At 37.6% G+C, this 24499-nt stretch overlaps 1 protein-coding gene across 2 annotated transcripts; it reads left to right on the top strand.

Moving 5' to 3' along the window:
- Nucleotides 1-437: 437 nt before the first annotated feature.
- LOC127450347 (luc7-like protein 3) lies at nt 438-24178 on the top strand. 2 transcript variants are annotated; one of them, XM_051714399.1, is made up of 11 exons: nt 438-1160; nt 2535-2601; nt 2692-2731; nt 5533-5677; nt 6254-6328; nt 6410-6514; nt 6640-6801; nt 13682-14028; nt 17545-17738; nt 20487-20683; nt 23648-24178. In XM_051714399.1, exons 4-10 carry the CDS (start codon nt 5555-5557, stop codon nt 20648-20650), a joined length of 1170 nt encoding a protein of 389 aa, XP_051570359.1. In that variant the 5' UTR covers nt 438-1160; nt 2535-2601; nt 2692-2731; nt 5533-5554; the 3' UTR covers nt 20651-20683; nt 23648-24178. The 2 variants fall into 2 exon arrangements, with proteins under 2 accessions (XP_051570359.1, XP_051570357.1); XM_051714397.1 differs by lacking the exon at nt 438-1160 and adding an exon at nt 1167-1378.
- The last annotated feature ends 321 nt before the right edge of the window (nt 24179-24499 follow it).

Raw genomic sequence — 24499 nt, 5'->3', positions numbered from 1 at the left:
CATTCAGTATAGAGTTGATATTGTGAAAAGTAGGGGAGAAAACAGAAAAGAGGAAACAATCAAGACTAGGTTAAGAATAGGACACAGTAATCTGAATAGTACACTTCACATTATAGGAAAACATCTGATCATTGTCAGGTATCAGAAACTGTAGAGCATGTGCTTGTCAATTGCAGAACATATGAAGCAGAAAGACATGGCTTGATGGAAGAAATGGAAAGATTTGGAATATCAGGAACAGGAGTAAAGAGTATACTGGAGTGTGGTGGGAATGGACAAGGTAGAAGATGCTTGAACAGCTTCCTAATTGGATTGATGGGGAGAATATGACATACTGGACAATTCAGGAGTTAGACAACTCCAGAAGATGGCAGTAGTGCAACCTTAAGGATGCAAGCTCCCGGTAAAACCCAAAGAAGAAGAAGAAGAAGACGTCGCCCCAGTCGAGGGCTGTGTCTCGTTTGAAAGGCTGCATCCTCAGGAGGTCGCATTTGTCGGCCGCATACGTCATCGAGGCTGTCTCATTTCATAAAAGCGAGTAGGACACTTTGAATGCAACCTTCTTTCACGGGAATTCGGAAGATGCATGAGGTGTATCCTCGTGGGCACTCATAACCCACAATTCTTTGCTTCAACGGAAATGTCTAAAAAAAAAAAATGACGCCAATTTGCCGGTAAATATGATGTTCAAACGCAAGTAATGTTAATTCCCAAGTTGAAGTACCTCAGTAGATGGGTGCAGAGTATATAATATGTATAATTATATTAATATATAATTAAAATAAAGTATTAGACTAAAAGTACACCTGTAAAATCTATTTTCTTTTCTATTTACATCTTTATAACTCTCCTAAAATGTACCTCATACATTCCCTTCCAGAGAGACTTTGTTCCCTTCTCACTCAAAGCGCTCGTGCTTGTTAAAGAGTGGCGTGCTGTCATAGCAACCATGTTACGTTCCGTTTCCGTTCGTCCTACGAAGGCCGTCTCGTTTAAACGAGACTTGTTTAAAGGAGGACACTCGGTATACTGCAGCCTTCAAAGGACGCATCCTGCCTAGCACGCAGCCTTCCAAACGAGACACAGCCGAGAATCTGTACTTGTCATCCTGTCCACTAGGGAGCGCACTAAAGGCCGACGTTCCTCGAGGAGACTTATGGGTAAACTCCGTTGTGCAGCTGCCATTTTGTTGTGTAGATCATAGAAGTGGATAAACGTTACTCTGTAGATGAATAAAAGCACTCTGTTATAACGGATCACACATCAAACTCGAGGCACGATGCTCTCAGCCGCCCAGTTACTCGATGAGTTGATGGGCCGGGACCGGAACCTGGCTCCGGATGAGAAGCGCTGTAACGTGCGTTGGGATCATGAGACTGTGAGTGCGCTAACTGCTAAACACTCGTTACACGCACACAGACTGAATGAAGACGCGTGTGGACGACTGGAGGGATGCCGATATATCTGTTTGAATATAGTTGCACTGATTGACGGGGGTCTTGCTTATTAGTTTGTTCAGGGTTGTTTTCAAGCAGTTAGCGCGCTAGTGTCATTGAATGTGAACACATGTGGCACACATGCCGGAGCGCAACGTCCCGCCCTCAAGCTCTTGATGCGGTGTTTGCTAAGGTGGCATCATTTTTATTATTGCCTACATTTGGGCTGCCGTGTGAACGCGCACAATGATTGACAGGCAGAAAATCCTCAAGCGATTTGACCGCGGACATCTTTTACCGCTGTTTTTCGAGCCGAGCGCTGCGAATAAAAGTCACCATGGTTACTAGTTTCTGCCAAAAGACCTTAAAGGTAATAGTTCACACAGAAATGAAAATTATCATCATTTACTCACCCTCATGCCATCCCAGATGTGTATGACATACTGTCTTTTGCTGAACACAAGAAATTAGAAGGACTTTGAAATCTTTGAATTTCCAAAAAGCACATAAAGTCAGCATAAAAGTAATCCATATCACTCCAGTGGTTAAATTAATATCTTCAGAAGTGATGATATAGGTGTGGGTGAGAAACAGATCAATATTTAAGTCCTTTTGTCTATAAATCTCCACTTTTGACCAGCCTCGACCAGTAGGTGGCGATATGCACGAATAATAAAATTTTCCACAAAAAAAGAAAGTGAAAGTGGAGATTTATAGTAAAAAAAAAAGTACCTAAACATTGATCTGTCTCTAACCCAGATCTGTCATATCACTTTGATTTTTATCACTGAAGATATGGATTACTTTTGTGCTGCCTTTATGTACATTCTGGTCACCATTCACTAGCATTGTGACCTACAGAGCTAGGTCACAATGCAAATCTTAATTTGTGTTCTGCAGAAGAAAGTCATACATATCTGGGATGGCATAAGTGTATGTAAATAATTAGAGAATTTTCATTTTTGGGTGAACTGTCCCTTTGAATTATCATTCCTGGCACTTACACTAGAGGTCTTAGCCTCATCTTTGAGTTAATACTTCATTGTGTGAGATGAGCTTTAACAGGAGTACTAACCTGTAATTCTCTGTGTGCTTCAGGTCTGTAAATACTACCTGTGTGGCTTCTGCCCTGCTGAACTGTTCACAAACACACGATCAGACTTGGGTAAGAATCTTAATGTTCTTAAATCTGTTAATTTGATTTTATTCTTGCGATCAGCTGTGCAATGAGTCCTTTTTTTTTTTTTTTTTTCAGGTCCTTGTGAGAAAATCCATGATGAAAACTTGAGGAAAGTGTAAGTTAACACACTACATGAGTGAATCTCACAAAAACATGTCCAGGTCATATTTCACCCCAGAATGATAAAAAAAAAAAAAAATAAAACGTATTTTGAATAAAGAAAATTTTTTTTTTTTTAAGGATCTTTAAAGGGTTCATGACATGCCTTTTTTAATATGTTCCTTGGCGTTTACTTATTATATTATTAAGGATTATTTGCACTAAAAACAGTCATTTATTTGTAAAACATGATAATTTTCCACTCTCATTCTGACCCTCTGTCATAAACACTCGGTTTTGGTGCTGCTTCTCCTTTAAGACTTGACAGTAAACACCCATTGTTATGATTGGCTCTCTTCTCTCGACTGACCAGGGCTGCGTTTCCCAATAATGATCAATCTTAGTGGTTAAGAGCATTTTCTATGAGCAATTTTTATGAATGTCCATAATTTTTAACGTGCGTTTCCCAAAACTGCACTTAATATGAACGTGCAAGGATGCGCTTTAAGTGCTACTTAAAAGAGTCGCTGTCCATGTGATAGTGCTGAAATGTGACCATATAGTGCTGCTCATCATTGTAACTTCATTATATTTGTGCATAACTTTTTTTTTTCTTCATTGTTTTCTTTTTTTTTCCCTTTATGATAATGAGATTTTAAGAGTCTCTTAATGGTCCAAAAACAGGCTTTTCTTCAGAGGCGGTACTAGGGAGGGGCTAGCGTGTGCTTTAGCCTCCCCAAAAAAGTCCATAGCACCCCCAGCAAATGTTTGTAACACCCTGCAGATTATTCTCTGTATAAAGACTGAATGAAGAAACATTTTCACTGACAATATTTTAGCAATCATGTCGTGTGTCCCGCATTTCTGTCGCCTGTTTAGAATCAGAACTAGTGATGCCCGATTTACGAATGAATTACTCATTTGAGTCGATTCCTTCAAAGAATAAGTCAAACGGTTTAGCAAAACGGTTAGCAAAAAAAGCATAATGCAGCAGTCCCATAGACATTGTTATGTCTAATCACTGCGGTTCACTGGCGAGGAGACGAGACAAGAAGAATAAACTGCTTTTGTGAGGAAACTTAATGAACTGGCCATCTGTCCACTAATCTTCAACATGTTTTACACTCAATCCTATTGGAGTGAACAATGTGTGGAGTTTACTATGATAAAAATGGCCTGTTTTTTAAGAGAAGTCACAGACGATTTTGCTACATGTAGGGGTCAGTTTACGGCTCTCCCTGTTCATATAGTTTGAATCAAAACCTGCAAGTGCATCCTTCGTTTGACAGTGATGAATAATGGCTGTATTAAAGAGCATCTATTATGGTTTTTAAATGTGCCTAATTTTGTTTTAAAGGTCTCATACAATAGATTTACATGCATCCAAGGTCAAAAAACACTTTAATTTGCTCATAATTTAAATTGCAGCATTACCTTTTTTACCCCCAGTGTCAAAAACGATTCGTTCAATGATCCGTTCTGAAGGATTCATTCTAAACTCCTCCTTTCAGAGAACCTACTCTGCTCTGATTGGTCAGATGAACCGTTCTGTTGTGATTGGTCTACCGCTTAGTGTAGTGTTTGAGGGCGGGTCAAAGCTGTTCACGAGCAGCCAATGAAGACCAGCGGCGGGTTTTTTGTTACCAAATTACGTAGGTTAGTACAGGAAGTAAGTCTGGAATTACTAATGACAGGTGTTCAGAATCGGTTCTTTCTTTTGGGAGTCAATAACTCCATTTGTCATGTACTTTGATTTTTGAAACTTTGCAGACTTTTTTTACATTCACAAACAGCTATATAACGCACTACATGAAAGGTAATATTTGAAAAACCATAATAGGTGCTCTAAGTTCAACACCTGCATGTGCAGCTTTTGAACAACTCAAGGTAAAGCCATTTTCCCAAGCAAACCGGTATCAAAAAGTATCATTGCATGTTTGTTTTTTACATTTACATTGGAGTACTAGTGCTGGATGTGCTGTGTGAATAAGTCTTTTACCAATACTTTGTAGCCCGTAGTTACATTAATTGCTACACAAGATATATACTTGTGAAAAGGTAAAAATGCTGCTCCTAAAGTCACCAGAATTAAATACTTTAGTGCCGTTTTTGCAAAAGGTTTCTCACGGGGGAGCATGTCCCCAGACCCCCCCCCCCCCCCATAAGGGTACACTGTTTTGCTGTACATGTGCTTCAGACTGTACTGTAAAAAAGCTGAAAACACGTTGTGCGTTGCCTGTTTTATTGAGGCTGCAATGTAGAGATTTCTCTTCTGTTGTCACCATGTGCAAACTGATATTAATAAAATTGCTTGGCCATGCCGGGTTTTGCGCATATTTAGTGACCAAAGCTCAACTCCCCGTCAATGATTTAGCACCCCTTCAGCACCAGCAATCAAAATTCGCTGGTGCCGCCCCTGCTTTTCTTATTTTAAATGTATTTTTATTTGAGTGAAATAAGACACGGGCAAGTTCTTGACCGGTTTCAGAGATTCATCCACTTTCAATTTTCAAACTTTAAGGATCTTTAAGAATTTGAGCTATTTAATTATTGTAATATAATTTTTTTAAATGTAAATTAAAGTTTTTCGATATTTTTTGGCATGATGGTCATAAGAATTTTGGAGAAAATGTCTAGTATTAATGGTCCATTTTTTAATATATAATTTCTTCTTTTATTTGAGTGAAATATTACCCGTGCATGTTCTTGACCGGTTTCGTAAGATTCATTGTAGTTTTAAATCGTACAATGTCAAAGCTATTGAAATGAATGTTGTTTGTTGAGTCCTGACTCGTGATCTGGTAATGAACGCTTCAGATATGAGAAGAGCTCCCGCTTTATGAAGGAAGGATATGAGCGAGACTTCCTGCGGTACCTGCAGAGTCTGCTGGCCGAGGTGGAGCGCAGGATTCGGAGGGGTCATGCACGCTTGGCCCTGTCACAAGCACAGCAGAACTCTGGAGTATGTGCTTTTACATTCTGTCATCATTTACTCGCCCACATGTTGTTTCAACCTTTCAAATCTTCAGTTAAACAAAAAAGGACTAACCTAACCCAGACTATGAAAATGGGTGGTGATTTTTTTTACCACAAAGTTCCAAAAAAGGGCAAAAAGCACTGAAGTTGCCCCTACAGAACCAGAAGCCATATGATGGAACAGTCTGAAATTGAAGTTTTCTGTTCAGTTTTCACAAATCTAATTTTCTGTCATATATCCAGTGCCAATGGTGTGCCAGGTTTGACGTCAATGATGCCAAACGGCATTGGTTCTCATGTGGCGCAAAACTTAAATACGCTGAAGTGCGGATGAAATTTTAGAGCTACGGTTGAGGGAAAGATTTTCAGTTTCGGCCTGTTCTATGCACAAAGCTATCATATGGCTTCAGAAGAATTGTAATTCAAAAATACTGGTAAGTAATCGTGTTTGGAATGAAATGAGGTTGAGTAAATTATAACTTTCATGTTTTGTTAGGTGAACTGTTCCTTTAAACTGCTCAATTTACAAATTTTTATTCCTACTTCCAACATTGATTTCCAGGGACCGGGTCCATCGGGGAAGAACGAGGAGAAGGCTCAGGTCCTTACAGAGAAGATTGAAGAACTTGTAGTTCAGGTATGTTCTGAGTGTTGAAAGAAGTAAATATGAGAGTTTTGAAGGCTTTGAAATGTTAAGTGTGTGTTTGTGCATGATCAGATTGAGGAGTTGGGCTCAGAGGGGCGTGTTGAGGAGGCGCAGGGCATGATGAAGCTGGTGGAGCAACTGAAGGAAGAGAGAGAGCAGCTCAGTTCCACTCCTTCAGTGAGTTGTAGTTTTTGTTGTGGAATAAGATCTTCTGTGTAGTCTTCAGTGATATTTTACTTTATTGTAAAACAAACAGCAAACGGATGTGTGTATTAACATGTTTCTTTTACGTTCTTCATCAGACGATTGAGAGCTTTGCAGCTCAGGAGAAGCAGATGGAGGTGTGTGAAGTGTGTGGTGCTTTCCTCATAGTGGGTGACGCTCAGTCCAGAGTGGACGATCATCTAATGGGCAAACAGCATATGGGATATGCCAAAATCAAAGCCACTGTAGAAGAACTGAAGGTCAGTCAAGTTTTTGGATGTGATTTTTTTCTAATTCGAACTGATATGATAGTTGATAACTGAAATGATTGCATTTTCATAAGTTTTGTCTGATGCGGTGTCTGAAACATTAATGCATTTTCTTCAGAAGACTGATAACTGTCTTTTGAAACATGTAGAAAAGCTATTTTGAAAAATGCATATGAATTCTTATTTGGAGTTTAAAAAATAATGGCCTTGCATCATTGGCTTCACATATTGGCGCTGTCAGATGCAAATGAAAAAAAGAACAAGAATCTCGAATGTTGGTCAATACCAGGGTTACTATCAACGTTCCTTTTTTTTCTTTTGTTCCTACTGAGCAAATCCTATTTCTATTGGGCAGAACCTTTGTCGACCTGAGCAGAAAATAATTTCTGTATATACAGTGTGTGTGTGTATTAGGGATGCACCGATATGAAAATTTTTGTCAGATACTTATTTTAACAATTAACAATTGGTCAATACCAATGCCAATACCAGTATTTTGCCAGTTAACTTATTTTGTCATCAGATCACTGTTTTGCTCAGGAATTGTTTTAAAAACATACAAAAAGCTTCTGTTCTTAGAATAAATAATTTCTATTGAACACTGAATCTGTTGAACACGTGACAGGCCAACATTTTAAAGAGAGCCACGATGAAAGATAAATAGAAGATAAAACATAAATATTGAAAAATAACGAAATATCATTGCATGATACCTAATGTAAAAAAAAAAAAAAGTTATTATTTTAAACTTTTTTGCACTTCTGTTTTTGCAGTTCAAAACAATAGAACTCACATTTTACATGTTTTTACTGTATATAATAGGACATCACAAATTCATATTATGCAAAGTTATTGGGCAAAGAATGGAAATTCCATGGAAATGTCAATCACATCAATTAAAAATAAGTTACCAAAGGAACAAACCACCCTTTTAAATTCTATAGTGGTGTAATGGATAATGGAAAATGCAGTACAGACCGCTAGAGGGTGCCACTTGCTTACACAATGCTGACTGAAGCACTAACTGAAGAGCTGATTGCAGTCTATTTTTAAACGCATCCTTTCAAGTTTTTGTAATGAGGCTAGACCTTATTGCGATTTCAAACTAAATCAGTTGTGCAGCCTTAATGGATACCAAACCAATGTCTCAGAAGTCAAAGTTTGCTGTTTTTAAAGCTTTTGGATGTTATTACCTCCATGTATAGGTAAGTGCTGCTTTCACAAGTGTCACGTAACGACGTTTTTTTCCTCAATGTGAGAACGAGAAAGAATTCAAATTAAATATGACATGTTCTTTGGAGTGCCAACCCTTCTACATTCTGTGGCTATCTGTTTTTTTTTTATTTTATTTTTAAAGTGTGATAATTATAAATGAACCATCAGTTTTTCATATCGGTGTATTCATGCTTAAACCGATTTGCAGATGGTTTTAATTTGGTCATTAATTAGCCGATAAATATCGGCAGCCGATACATCGTTGCATCGCTATATATACTTCACTTTTATTGTCACACAACCATATACACAAGTGCAATAGTGGGTGAAAGTCTTGGGTGCAGTTCTGAGCAACATAGCAGTCGTGACAGTGATGAGACATAGATGAGACATATACCAATTACAATAAACAGATTTACACATCACAATTTACATATCTAATGTACACATAATTACACATAACACAATATACAAATAATAATATACAATACACAATATAGAATACACATTATTCAATAAAAAAAGTATATATAGTATATATAAAATATACAGTAGGTTGTATTGTACTGTATTGACATTCAGGCTGTCAGTTGATAGTCAGTGCCAGTGTGTTGTTAAGAGAATATAATTTATGACAGTCCAGTGTGAGATAATAAGATGAATAAAGTGCAGTGCTGATGTATATTGATCGTGAGAGATCAAGAGTTCAGAAGTCTGATTGCTTGGGGGAAGAAGCTGTCATGAAGTCAGCTGGTGCGGGTCCTGATGCTGCGATATCGCCTGCCTGATGGTAGCAGTGAGAGCAGCCCATGGCTCGGGTGGCTGGAGTCTCTGATGATCCTCCGAGCTTTTTTCACACACCGCCTGGTGTATATGTCCTGGAAGGAGGGAAGCTGACCACTGATGTGTCTGGCAGTTCGCACCACCCTTTGCAGGGCTTTGCGGTTGTGGGCGGTGCTATTGCCGTACCAGGCGGAGATGCAGCCAGTCAGGATGCTCTCTACAGTGCTGGTGTAGAACCGTGTGAGCATGTGGTGGTTCATTCCAAACTTCCTCAGCCGTCTCAGGAAGAAGAGGCGCTGATGAGCCTTCTTCACAACGGCCTCAGTGTGGACAGACCATTTGAGTTCCTCAGTGATGTGGACACCCAGGAACTTGAAGTCTGTAGGCCGTTTCATCATTGTCAGTGATCGGACCTACCACCGTTGTATCATCAGCAAACGTAATGATGGCATTGGAGCTATGTGTTGCCACACAGTCATGTGTGTACAGGGAATACAGGAGTGGACTAAGAACACAGCCCTGTGGGGCTCCAGTGTTGAGGGTCAGTGATGAGGAGATGTTGCTGCCTATTCTAACCACCTGGCGTCTGCTTAACAGGAAGTCCAGGATCCAGCTGCACAGCGAGCTGTTTAAGCCCAGAGCCTGGAGTTTCTCATCAAGCTTGGAGGGCACTATGGTGTTGAATGCTGAGCCGTAGTCTACAAACAGCATTCTCACATAAGTGTTCCTTTTTTCCAGGTTGGAGAGAGCAGGGTGTATTGTAGATGCAATGGCATCATCAGTGGAGCGGTTGTTGCAGTAAGCAAACTGCAATGGGTCTAGTGATGGAGGCAGCACAGAGCAGATGTTATCTCTGATTAGTCTCTCAAAGCACTTGCTGATGATGGGGGTCAGAGCAACAGGACGCCAGTCATTTAAGCAAGTGATTTTGGATTGCTTTGGTACAGGCACAATGGTGCACAATGGTGGACGTTTTAAAGCATATGGGGACCACAGACAAGGAGAGAGAAAGGTTGAAAATGTCCGTAAAAACACCAGCCAGTTGGTTCGTGCACACTCTGATGACGCGGCCCGGAATGCCATCTGGACACGCGGCTTTATGGATATTCACCTGTCGGAAGGATCGGGTTATATCCGCTACAGAGACGGAGAGTGAACTAACCTCTGTAGCTTCCTAACTAACCTCTGTAGCAATCATTTATATAAATTATATATATATATATATATATATATATATATATATATATATATATATATATATATATATATATACAGGTGCATCTCAATAAATTAGAATGTCATGGAAAAGTTCATTTATTTCAGTAATTCAACTCAAATTGTGAAACTCGTGTATTAAATAAATTCAATGCACACAGACTGAAGTAGTTTAAGTCTTTGGTTCTTTTAATTGTGAGGATTTTGGCTCGCATTTAACAAAAACCCACCAATTCACTATCTCAAAAAATTAGAATACATCATAAGACCAATAAAAAAAACATTTTTAGTGAATTGTTGGCCTTCTGGAAAGTATGTTAATTTACTGTATATGTACTCAATACTTGGTAGGGGCTCATTTTGCTTTAATTACTGCCTCAATTCGGCGTGGCATGGAGGTGATCAGTTTGTGGCACTGCTGAGGTGGTATGGAAGCCCAGGTTTCTTTGACAGTGGCCTTCAGCTCATCTGCATTTTTTGGTCTCTTGTTTCTCATTTTCCTATTGACAATACTCCATAGATTCTCTATGGGGTTCAGGTCTGGTGAGTTTGCTGACCAGTCAAGCACACCAACACCATGGTCATTTAACCAACTTTTGGTGCTTTTGGCAGTGTGGGCAGGTGCCAAATCCTGCTGGAAAATGAAATCAGCATCTTTAAAAAGCTGGTCAGCAGAAGGAAGCATGACGTGCTCCAAAAAGTTCTTGGTAAACGGGTGCAGTGACTTTGGTTTTCAAAAAACACAATGGACCAACACCAGCAGATGACATTGCACCCCAAATCATCACAGACTGTGGAAACTTAACACTGGACTTCAAGCAACTTGGGCTATGAGCTTCTCCACCCTTCCTCCAGACTCTAGGACCTTGGTTTCCAAATGAAATACAAAACTTGCTCTCATCTGAAAAGAGGACTCTGGACCACTGGGCAACAGTCCAGTTCTTCTTCTCCTTAGCCCAGGTAAGACGCCTCTGACGTTGTCTGTGGTTCAGGAGTGGCTTAACAAGAGGAATACGACAACTGTAGCCAAATTCCTTGACATGTCTTTGTGTGGTGGCTCTTGATGCCTTGACCCCAGCCTCAGTCCATTCCTTGTGAAGTTCACCCAAATTCTTGAATCGATTTTGCTTGACAATCCTCATAAGGCTGCGGTTCTCTCGGATGGTTGTGCATCTTTTTCTTCCACACTTTTTCCTTCCACTCAACTTTCTGTTAACATGCTTGGATACAGCACTCTGTGAACAGCCAGCTTCTTTGGCAATGAATGTTTGTGGCTTACCCTCCTTGTGAAGGGTGTCAGTGATTGTCTTCTGGACAGCTGTCAGATCAGCAGTCTTCCCCATGATTGTGTAGCCTAGTGAACCAAACTGAGAGACCATTTTGAAGGCTCAGGAAACCTTTGCAGGTGTTTTGAGTTGATTAGCTGATTGGCATGTCACCATATTCTAATTTTTTGAGATAGTGAATTGTTGGGTTTTTGTTAAATGTGAGCCAAAATCATCACAATTAAAAAACCAAAGACTTAAACTACTTCAGTCTGTGTGCATTGAATTTATTTAATACACAAGTTTCACAATTTGAGTTGAATTACTGAAATAAATGAACTTTTCCACGACATTCTAATTTATTGAGATGCACCTGTATGTATGTATATATATATATATATATATATATATATATATATATATATATATATATATATATATATATATATATATATATATACATACATTTATATGTGTTGTGTACCGTATTTTCCATAATATAAGTCATGTTTTTTTCATCATCTGAAAGGTGCGGGACCTATAGTCCGAAGTGACTTATATAAATTATGTATATGTATATTGGTCAAACGCGCACCAAAACGGATGAAAACCTCAGTTATAGAGATGGTAGAAGAGTTTTAAAGTTGCCCATTCAGAATATTTTGCCACTACAAAGTACTTTATGCAACCAATTTAAATAGTTTGTCCATCATAACATTATTGTTCTAACAAACTCTAAACCACTGTCAAACGCAACTCCTCACATGCCTATAAAATGACGTTTCATCAAATTCATAGTAAAAACATTCAGTCAGTGAACCGAATAATTAATGCATTGCAAAGTGGGTTGCAATTGCAAATATCAGAAATATCCACAGTTGCTAACATTAATGAATTAATAGAATAGAGCGAGCATATTGTTTTACTCAGACTAAAAGCTGTTTATTTGTGCAGAGCATATAGTTATAGATGTTGTAAACAGATGTGGCTTACTGGTCGCGTTTCTTTCATGAAACATAAATATGAGAAACTGTTAAAAACAAGCCCAAAAACACAGCGATACGATGTGTAAATTCTGAGGCACTGTAATCTTCACGGAGCGTGTTTGATATCTGAACCGGTGAAGGGAAGTCATACGGCTGCTTCCGGGTCCTAATGCCTGACTAATGCAGCCTCTATTAGTGTGACTTACAGTATACAGAGATGCGACTTAAGCCCCGTACATACATGCAGTGACTTTATCGCTTTATGTTGCTAGTCTCTGTACTGTGAAGTCACTAGTGGGCGTTCCTACTGCTGTTGCTGTAACGTTATTGGTGGATGGCATGTCTAGCCATATCTTTAGACAATATGATCACAGATGAGGCATTTTGCTAGTAAAACTATGATTTCATTCTAATTGAACAAGGAATCAGTTTTCTTGTACCTAAAATGCACATTCTGGATGGGAGAGTGTTTTTATTTGAACTACAGCAGTGCTCAATGCATCATAACATTAATAAAACAAACTATCAATGTACGAATCAAACTGCCGACGATTTATTTTCCATGCATCATTTTTTATTTTATCCATGTATGTGGTTACAGACGAATCATATAGAACTGTGAAATCGCTCACAGAAACGTTAACTTAGTCTCTGTCTTGCCCGCTCTCGACTCCATTATCTCAAAGGAGATGGATGATGTGAACTCCACTGACAGTCTTCACTCCTATTGTTTGTCGCTCCTGAAAGTCGCTCTTCATTTGCATCAAGTTCAGCTTTTCTCAACTTTGTCGTGTTGCTCACGATGCCTACATCTAGTCACCAGAGTTCGCTGTCGCTCGTGTTGCCGGAAGTCACCAGCTCTCATTGACAACGAATGAGATGAGGTCGCTGGAAGTCGCTGTATGTGTGTATGGGGCTTTATATGTGTTTTTTTCCTCTCAACAATGCAATTTTGACCCAGTGCGACTTTATTTCCAGGAAATACAGTATATACAGTATATACACCAAAATATTTCTGGCGGAAGCAACATCAGTAGTGCACGCAGCTTAGAGGGAACATTGGTTACCATGGTGATTAAACACCAGGAAATAATTTGAGGAAATTTTAAAATGCTTTGCATTATTGCTATTTATATGTCAGAAAATCAAGACAGTGGCAAAAACGGTCTAGCTGCATGAGAAACCAAACCGTTAATAAAATACTAAAATAAGTATTTTTTTTTTTTTTTTTTTTTTTTATGCAGTGGGAGTAGACATGCATGGAGTGCTGTAATTGACACAATAAGTAGTTAATTGTGGCAGCTGTAATTGTAGTCTTCATTTATTTCGATTCAATGTGCAGCACTACTAATAAAGACACAAAAAAAACCTGAGAAGTATAAACTGAATATCTGTTTTATCCTGCAGGAAAAACTGCATCGGCGCTCCGAGGACCCAGAGAAGGACGAGCGAGGAAAGAAAGAGAGGGAGGACCGCGAGCGTGAAAGAGAGGAGCGTGAGAAGAAACGCAAAGAGGAGGAAGAGAGGGAGAAAGAGCGGGAAAAAGAGAAGGAGAGGGAGCGAGAGCGTGAGAGAGAGAGGGAACGCGAGCGAGAGAGGGATCGGGACAGAGAGAGAGAACGGGAACGAGACAGACGTGGGAGGCGAAGTCACTCCAACAGTAGACACTCCAGCCGAGCGTCGGACCGCCGCAGGAGCCGCTCACGAGACCGGAAGAGGTCCAGGAGTAAGGACCGGGACAGGAAACGCAGCAGGTACGCAACTGTCACACAGCTACTATAGGCCACTATACAGAACCTAAGATTTCCTTAATGTGACACATTTTCAATTTTATGGAAAATGTTTTGGAGCATCTCACTGATTTATAGCATCATATATGCTGCGTTTTTAGGACACTGTGTAGGGCTGGGCGATATATGGAATAATCACAATATAATTGTGATGAATTTGCTGACAATATATAATTAAGCAATATAATGAATCTCGTGATGATTTTAATGCTTTTTATATTTGGCCATTAAGTTGCATAGAGTGCATCAGTTGATTAATTTCACAATCCTTTAGGGCTGCACAATGAATCAAAACATCAAAATGATATGGTCATATATGATTATTAAACTGCAAAAGGTTGTGATTAAACACAGATAAACATGGTCTCCGTGTGCTTTGAGTAAGTCACATGCATTACAGCAGGTTCAAGCACAATTCCAAACATTAGAAACCGCTATAAGTTATTATACGAATCTAAAAAGGTGGCACAGTATAACAGAAAAGATGACAGCATTTCACCAGATGCCGAACACATGTATACTACAAATTTTCTACAGAATTTCAGTGTCCAAATAAAAGCTCCATATGAAGGTGAAGTGTCAAAATAAAAGCTCAACTGATTTAAAAAAAGAAAAAAAAAGTACTTTACCATTTCAGTGCAAATACATATTTATCAACATATATATACTGAATATTGCAAATAGGCTGAAAAATATTGAGACATAATTTTTGTTGCTATATCCATATCGCCTAGCCCAAACGCTGTGTCAAGTTCAAAGTTGTTGAAACTTGAATAATTCAAGTAAACATTGCGGCATTGAGGTATGGATCAGGAGGCATGATTAATTGTGTACATTTCTTTAACACATTTTTTATATAATTAAAACAATGCACTAAATTAGCGCGATCATTCGACAGCCCTAATCTATATATAATAAAAAATGTTATATGAATGTTATTTTTCAATAAGAGGAAACTTAATTTAAACTAGGGATTTGCGAGACTTGTCGACTAAACTGTTCTGATGCTGCTAGTCAACTCTGGAATTACTAGTTAATATTTTCATTAAACTGATCATCATTTTTACACATTTACGTTTAACTTTATATTTTTGTTTTTTTACAGAGGCTGCGCTTAAATTACTGTCATATTAATGTTAAATATTTTAAATAGAATTAATAATACAAATATTATTTAAAAAAAGAGGATTTCTGGAGCAGATACTGAGTTTAATTTCACCTCAGGCTGCACGTGTGTCTTTCTCTCACTCGCGGTGCGCGCAGGAAATTGTCCTCTCACTAGACAAGCAAACTCAGCAAAGCAGCTATGAAATCATTTCGGTGGTGCGGGAATCAGCTTTCCAAAAGTTTGAAGTCCTTATGGATTTTTTCCACATTTGTGTCTTCTTTGCATCTGTGCATGCTTGGATGTTATTTTTCCGCTGAGCGGGCTTTTTCAAGTGCAGGATAGCCGCCTCAGGTGAGTCAAGTCCCATCTTTCACCAGACCATGTCGACGGGTTAATTTTACTCATCCAAAAATGTATGCTTTTGCATAAGTAGCCTAGAAAAATGACTTTTTCAACAAGGTGCCGACTGCATAATGGGTTAAACTATCTTTTATTCTGTGTGCACGTCATGTTTAGAATTCATTAGGTTTATTGCAGGCTACATCACAGACCTATTTTTTCTATCCTATGGCTACATTTTATTAATTTTTTACATCGTAACTGTTTTTGGCTAACGTTCTTTACCGAACAGATGTCATATTAGATCAATGGCTAATGCACGACTACATGTCATGAAATATGCGCAACTTTTCAGTGCTTTTTTCTCTCTCATAGATTTGGCTTAGTCTACCTGTTAATTATTTTCAACAGTGTCCTGACTGTTTTAATACGTTAAGTAAATTTTGCTTGAATTCAGTTTAGAACAGGCGGGATTACTCTATTGGTCCTGCACTATTCATTCAATTGTTTTCAATAAATATGTCTGTTAAATATTTGCTAATGTTGATTCAGTGAATGCGTGCCATGTTCTATATTTAATGTACATTGATCATAATTTAAGGTGAGCATGTCGCAGATAAATGTCCCTTTTCAGTGGAATTTAGCTTTGGATTTGGAATAGATTAAGTATTTTAAATGGGTCGCATAAACATTTTTTTTGTTTTTGACTGTTTTCTGAAGGTTGGTTTCTCTTTAGACTAGTCGACTTCAAAATTTCCATTTAAACGTCAGTGAAATTAGTCATTCAGCACATCCCTAATTTAAACCAGACAACCAATTGGATTCCTAATGTTTACAGTATGCATGTTAAATGAAATGAAGTAAAATCCAGTAAAAATCTAGTTGAAAATAGTCAAGGCATGTTTTCCACACTGTCCTACATTGATGGAACAAAGGGAAGAAAATGTTTTTTCATTTAAAGCACCAATATGACCATGCATATTAATGTACAGCAATATTTACCTACACAAATGTTTTACTGAAACATTTTAATACATGAAATATGTCACTCAGATGTCTGTGAACAAACTTGCCAACTAGTGCAACATTTTTGCTACTGCAGTTTAAATCAGAGACTCTTAAAACATCTCTTGATTGTCTTGATGCTCTTATTGTGGAAAGACAAGGAGCGATAGTGAAACTTGTCTAATGACAGTCTTTAGGAAATGCAATAGTCAAATAAAAAGCATATTAAAATCATAGCAATGTTCACAATGCTGCTTATTTGGATATCACCAGAAAAGTTTTCACGATTATGTTGTGAATATTCAATTTATCGCCCAGCCCAAAACAGCACTTGATTATTACTATCTGGACAAAAAAACTACAAAAATGAGCATTTTTACTTGTTAAACGTAAAAAATATATTTTTAAAAAAGCTGTCGATTTTGATTTCATGTTGTCTTTATTACATTCTGACGATGGGTCTTGTTTGACGTACTTGTTTTATGCCAGGCGCACACTGTACGATTGTTACTTGTCAGTCTGTTTGATACATATCGTTCCAAAGACTTTGATCCCAATTGTCTCAACTGGCAATGCTGACTGGGGTTTTATTGAGCAGTCAAACTGCACGATTGCGACGCAAAATTTAAGACACTGCCAAGAATTTGTCTGAGGCTTAAATTCCTTGTATCGACTGTTGGTGAACATGTCACACTAAGCAATCAAAGAATGCTAATTTTGCCCTACCATGAGAGAATTATTTTATGATCCCCGGAATTTTTCTCGGATGGCAAACCTGTATGTAGATTGATAGGCTGGTTAACATTTGTATTTTATTGTTCTTCTGTTATCCGCATACCTGTACGTCTCGCGCACAGTGAACGGGACGCAAGTTTCATCATCAGCACAGTCAGCGCGTGTCGTTGCTGTATGTGCCTGCAATTTACTGTACTAAAAAGCACTTCAAATCATCAGAAAAACTAAGTATACTTTCTGTGCCCATGAGATTTGGGGTTTCCTTGATGCAGTAGTACTTAATCACTCAACAGGAGCCGTGACCACGACCGAGAGAGGAGGCGCAGCCGGGAACGGTCAGACAGGAAGCGCCGCTCTCGGAGCAGGGAGAGGAGGAGGTCCCGCAGTTCTGAGCGCAAGAGCCACCGGCACCGCAGCCGCAGCAGAGACCGAGACAGAGACAAGGACAGAGGGGACAAAGACAAGGACAAATCCTCTAAGGACAAAGGTATGGCAGTTGATGCTGAAATCACAAACTATTTCCAGAATAGTGCAGCAGTGTCCGCCCATTTATATATTTTTTCTCAGTATAGGGAATTTAAAACATTCAAAATAATAAAAATTCTAAAAAAAATAAATAAAAAAAAAGACGAAGGTACAAGACTGTATACTTAATGTCTTTTATGAATGAGCTACTCTTCCCTTGAAGTATTACAAATTAATTTATGAAATCAACAAAGATGGTACTAGAGGTCGACCGAAAGTGCATTTTGTCAATTCCGATAACTAAGGTGGTGGAAAAGGCAGATTAATTGTTTGATTTTTTTTTATCCAGACAATTATATAATAATAAAAATATATTTTCTTAATATGAAGGGTGTAGACATTATGGCTGCAAAATGAATAAATAGCAAAAGCAGTTTGTGCAACCAAAATCCCAAAAATAACCAGAGAATCGAAGATTTGGTGCATTATGCAGGACTTTAAACATGCCTGAAATACTCCGGGGGCTCATATTTTGAAATTACAGAGATTTGGCTCTGTTGCAATGCTCTAAATGTGATTATTTACCAAATGAAGCTTTTTATAGCCTTTAGATTCACCAGATGAAGAGTTTTGTATGTATATATTTTACTAGATGAGGTTTATTGATAAGGAATAAAAAATAAATAAATAAAAATAGGGGAATAAATGAAAATAAAATATCGGCAACTATCGGCATATATAGTTTCTGATAGCTGATAGTTCCAAAAAGCTACTATCTGTACCAATTAAATGGTAAAACCGATATATCGGTCTACCTTTAGACAGTACAGTATCAAACAATTTACACAATCATTAGATATGGTAAAAAAAAAAAAAAAAAAAAAATTTTTTATTTAGGATTATTACTTGTGGGAACTCTTGTGGGTTTTTTTTTTTTTTTTTTAAACTTTGTAACATCTTTGTGGGTATTTACCGATATCGCTTTTACTGATTAATCCGGCGCTATATACTTATATTCCACAGTATAACAGCGGCCTCTTGAGGTGAAATAAAATCAATCATGTGGGGATTTGCTGTATCTAAATCTTTCATCATTGACAATATTCTTCCATATTTATGTCTTTCAATGCATATTTTGTTATTTTGATTAGATAATAAAGTTTTTTTTCTAAATGTAAGTTAAGGCATGCAAAGAAAAATGCGACTTTGAAAAACATGCCCTGTCAAAATGATCAGTTTCTCTGGATTTACTATTTATAGGTATGTGTTTGAGTAAAATGACATTTTTTGTTTAATTCTATAAAGTACTGACAACTTTTCTCCCAGATTTAATTTTAAATACATTTAAATTTCAAAGCAAAATCACTAAAGCAAGAATATTAGCCGATCTCTCAGCCGGGGGGTTGACGGTGTAATTGGATATTGTGATATATATATTTTTTATAGTAAAATTATTGTGACCAAATTTCTTGCATATCCCCCAGCCCTAGGAGGGAAAAAAACTAATTTATTCGCACACATTCAAAGTCATTACCCTTTCGAAGCAGCTAAACTGGGTCCTGGGAAGAAAGGTAATAAAACACCAACCTTAAACCCACAACAACCCACAATATGTTATGTATTTTCCCGGACAACGGAATACCCACCTGGTAGCCCATGATGGAGAGAATGCACGGATGAAGTAGGTTCGTTGCCAAAGAGATATTGCCCTTCACTGTTGAAAAGCCATCTTTCAAAAAGTTGAACAACACACATTTTAATTGCACTTAATTTTTTTTTCAGTTTCATTTGAATTTTTAGTTAAAGTTCAGTGTTTGAAATCAAGCTGCCTTGCGTTATTGTGGTTCCCAACCCTGTTCCTGGAGGCCCCCCAACACTGCACATTTTGTATATCTCCCTTATCTGACACACCCTATTCAGGTCGTGGAGTCTCTACTAACAACCTAATGAGTTGAATCAGGTGTGTTTGATTAGGGAGATATTCAATGTGCAGTGTTGGGGGGCCTCCAGGAACAGGGTTGGGAACCACTGTGCTATTTATGAAAATTATCCCATAGTACCACCTAGCATACAACCAGTGGTAATACCAGTGCGGTTTGAATGTGTGAAAACCGGTGGGAAAATTTTGATATCGTGGCAAGTCTAATATACAGTGTATATATATGTGTGCGTGTATGTGTATATACACACACACAATCCATTATCGGTCGACCTCTTGTATTTACACTTGGTCACTTAAGTTTATACTGATCAGACAGCTATCCAGTCATGAAAGAACAAATGTAAATGGCTTCTAAAGCTGGGAGCACACTTTGTGTTTTTTACAGCCCATTACGATCGTTGCTTGTCAGCCTGAAGTATATGATCCTAGCGAAATCTTAGCACATCATGCCATGTTGTCAGACTCTGCAATACACATCGTAGCCAAGACTTTGGTCTCAATCGTCCCGATTAACAGGTATCCCTTGTCTGGCCGTTGTAAGGGCAGTCTTGACTGTGACACAAATGTTCTTATACTGCCAGGACTCCATAGGAGGCTAAATGCCCGGGTGTAGTTGGTTTTCTGTGTTCCGAATTAGATCGTGCACGGTCGACCATGCTGCCTTTTTAAAGTATACTCTTTTGATCATGAATGAACACTTTGACCCATGCGCACTATGAGTGCTTTGTGAAACTCTGATGTATACCTTGACCTTAAGACACATTGCAAAGGCTGAATCTGACATCACCAATATTTGTTCTCTAAATATTATTGCCATCATTCCATCAGAGCACAAGGACTCTTCGAATGAGAAGAGGAGCAGCAGAAAGGGCTCTGTTGACAAGTCCAATGAGCTTTCCAAACCGAAGCTCATGGAGGCGGAGCCTCCCAAAAGGGAAGTGAACGGCACCGACGAAGAGCTTCATTCTGAAGGTGACACACAGTCCAATTAAAACTGATCTGATAGGACCTCAGATCAGAGCCAGGTAAGTGCAACCGTCCCCCCCGGCCCTGGGTCTCTCCCCCTCTCCCCTTCCCCCCTTTTTCTTTCAGTTCTGTCTGTGATTTTTCTTCCTGTTTTTAATAGTGCATCGTAAGTATGCACTGAAGATGGAGACTAGGCCGAAACGGAAGTAGAATGAATGAAACCCAGAGGGAAAAGCCAGTGTAGCCCTGAAAAACATGCTTGGAGGTACCTCGTTTTGTATCGGTCATCTGTCTTTTTAGACAAGTTCTCTTCCAAATTTACGTGTTTTTTCCTAACTCTGCTTTTACTACCTAAACCTGTTTAGTCAATGCTCGCAGTAAAAATAAACTAGTATATAACTTTTGTTTACACATCTATTACACTTCTGCAGAATGATTGTGTGCTTGTGTATGTGTGTTCATGCATAAGCACATGGCATTGTACCATCTACTGTCTATAAGGTGTTCATAAGAGGTCCAACAAGTGCATTGAACTGCAATAAATACTGATTCTGTTGGATTTACATGGATGTTGCACTTTAATACCGTCTGTTCTTGAAGTTGAGATCCGATAGCATTGGGATGATGGAAGTGTAGGGTTAATGAATTATTGCAGCTGACTTCCACACCTCACACAGCGTTGGTGTTGTGAACGACCCCCCCATGAAAAGCCCATTTAAAAATCAAGGATACTGTCAATCTGTGCAGGTACTCACCCAAGGTACTCCTTTCACTACCCACATCCATTTGAATGCTGTTGCCTGTGAACGTGTCTGAGCGCTTGATGTTTATTTACCCTGTCTCTTTTTTCCCAGTTTGAAATGTCCTCAGTTTTGCTTTCTGTTGGTTTCAAGTGCCAATGGCTTACTCTACACCTTAAACAGGTGGATTTAATGTGTCAGATTTACTGATGAAGCCCAGTTGATATCCCAGAGTAACCAGTCAAAGCAGATTAACCTCAAAACAGTTCTTTCTCATTTGTGTTGCTTATTTTTGTTTTGTCTGTTCAGTAAGCCGAGATAAGTGTGAATACGGGCTGGGCAATACAGCTAAAACGGTTCTCAATATTTTGTTATCCCTTGATGACATGCGATTACCTCTATGTATTTGACCTAAAATACCTTGAAATAATTCAGAGGAAGCATTTTGACTAAACAGCTAGTGTCGGATGTAATGTAATTACAGTTACTGTCATCGAATTACTTTTTAGTCAAAAGTAGTGTAACACATTACATTTTTAATTCTTGCAATCAGATTAGGCCTACAGTTACGGACCTTGAATTAATCGAATTACTTCTAAAGACAATATTATGGCTACACATACTTCTAAAATAATATATTTATGCAGAAAACATTTTAAATGTGAATTATGTTCACATGTATTGTGGTAAGGGAAAAATGTGGTGCTGAGAGTATGATTTGTGTGCAAGAGGAAACGTAGACAGTGTTTTGAATTTGTTGAGTGGAAAATAGTTTTAGAAGGTAATTTAGGTGCAGCGATTAGTAATGTGATTACTTTCCCCATGATGTAATCAGTTAAGTAATCCTATTACAATAACTTGTTATGGATTATTTTGAGTAATTTACACAACACTGTTGCCAAGTAGATTCATAATGTATTAATGCAAAAATTAAAATAAAGTAAAAATCAGTTAAACATATTTTTGGTAAATGAAGGTTGTAAATTATTAAATGTTGCATTTTTATGCACTAATATAATTCTAAAAGAGCAAAGTTATTTACATATATTTGTACACATTTTTACTAAACAATTTAATATATGATAATTTGAGTGACATTTTTTGAATGTCGACAGTTTCGAATTGATTCATTGAAACATGTTTTATAAGGTAATTTAAAAGTACAGTAATTAGTAATGTGATTACTTTTTCAATTATGTAATAAGTAGTCCGATTATGATTTTTATAGAAGTAATTTGAAGTGGATTACTTTGAGTAACTTACCCAACACTGTTGCCAAGTAGATTCAAAATGTATAATGCAAAAAAAAGCAGTAAAAATTTACTTAAAGTAAATTATTAAATATTTATTTTATATGCACTAATATAATACTAAAATAGCAATATTATTTACATATAGTTTTACATTAACATATATTTTACTAAAAAAAAAAATATGATAATTTGAGTGAATTTTTTTGCATGACGACACTAAGTTTCGAATTGATGAATTGAAACGGACAGTTTGAATAGATTCTATGTTATATATTACCAGTAAAAATCATTGCATATATCATGAATATCTGCTGTTGCCCAGCCCTAGTCGAAGGCCACATCCGCACTAATCTGTTTTAATTTAATTTTCTGTTTTCAATTTCCTGTCATCTTCTATTTCGAAAGTATGCAGTAATGGAGGGCGTTTTCGAAATGCTCTGATTTCGGTGAAGGAAAATGCCACTCTAGTGTGGATGAGAAATGTAAACGTAGTAAAATTAGTGCATTTTCAAACGAAAACATATTAGTGCGGACGTTGCTTGTTTAAATGCAGGTGTCTTTTTGAAGTAAATTACTATTATTTTATTCTTTCTCTCATTCTTTAAATTCCCTACCTGTGTTGTTCTTATGATAGTGGTGCATGCTTTCAGAACAAGATCAGCCACTTAGAATGTCATAGTCAGACTGTATAGATGAGGGGATATCAATTATTTAAAGAAACACTACAAGGTTTTATTTGTCTTTCCTTCAATGATTTTTACTTGTCACTGAGCAGTCAACTATTGCTGCTGCTATGCTAAATTAAAATAATTTCTTTTTTAATTTGTAGATCAAAATATTTAAAGGTTTATTGATTGTTGATTGGACAAAAGGCATTTTTTTCTAAACAAATGTGGTTTGATCATTTAAGTGTTTGATATAAAGAGCATTTTTATTTTACTGAAATAATAGTGAAATGTTAATTGGATCTGCTGCAAATGTCTAGTTTCACACACTAATCGAATGTTTTCTGACCATTTGTGTACGTCAGGGGGAGTTTGGACAGCTGCAAGAGGAAGACTTTGAAGACCTCCATTCTACAACACAACTCCGCTGCTTTAAAACAAGGTGAACCACAGACGTAGTGGCCTATTATGATAAAATGATAAAGAAATGTAAATGTAAAATGGTTCTGTAACCATTTCTCAGCATTTCCAAAGGACCTTTGGTGTTCTTTTTTAATATGTTTTTGTTTTCTTTGGTCTTATTGCTATGAAATGGACATGCAGCTCCACCATGATTTCTTTTAGTATGCATTCAGAATGAATAAACTACTTGTGGCATGTTTGCTCTGTACAGTCCACTCTCACATCTGAGCTATTGAAGATTGGTTTTGTTCAGTATTTTGACTGGAAGCCCTAAGGGTCTCAACTGCTTACATATTATTTCCCCTCTGTACGCTAAATCCCAAATCTTTATACAATTTTAGTTTAAACAGATGAATTTTCATTTTGTTCCAGTTTTAAATCCTGTATTTGTCTTGAATAAAAAAAATAAAAATAAAAAAAAAACACTGTTTGAATTGTCATTTTTATTTATTTTTTCTTCAATAAAGCAAGCACACCATCGAACACTGCCTGGTGTAAAGTGTACTTTGTCTTTCTTTTCAAATACAAATCGATGTGTGTGAATCCAGGATTAAATTGGTGGAACTTTGAGGCCTGATCATTGTTTCTGAGTAGTCTGGTACGATTCGATGGGTCCTTTTTTAAAAAAAATGTTTTAAGTTTTCACTGTACATTCAACTCATTGCCTATTAAAGGTATTTTAATAGATTTTTCAGCCGTTGCTCATTTTTTGACAAATCCCCACACTTCAGCCGAGTCAAGGCCACCAAACTGCC

This window comes from Myxocyprinus asiaticus, chromosome 13 (assembly GCF_019703515.2).
Source record: "Myxocyprinus asiaticus isolate MX2 ecotype Aquarium Trade chromosome 13, UBuf_Myxa_2, whole genome shotgun sequence".
Classification (NCBI taxonomy): Eukaryota; Metazoa; Chordata; class Actinopteri; order Cypriniformes; family Catostomidae; genus Myxocyprinus; species Myxocyprinus asiaticus.
The sequence above is the reverse complement of the archived record's forward strand: the minus strand, read 5'-3'. Positions and strand labels throughout refer to the sequence as shown.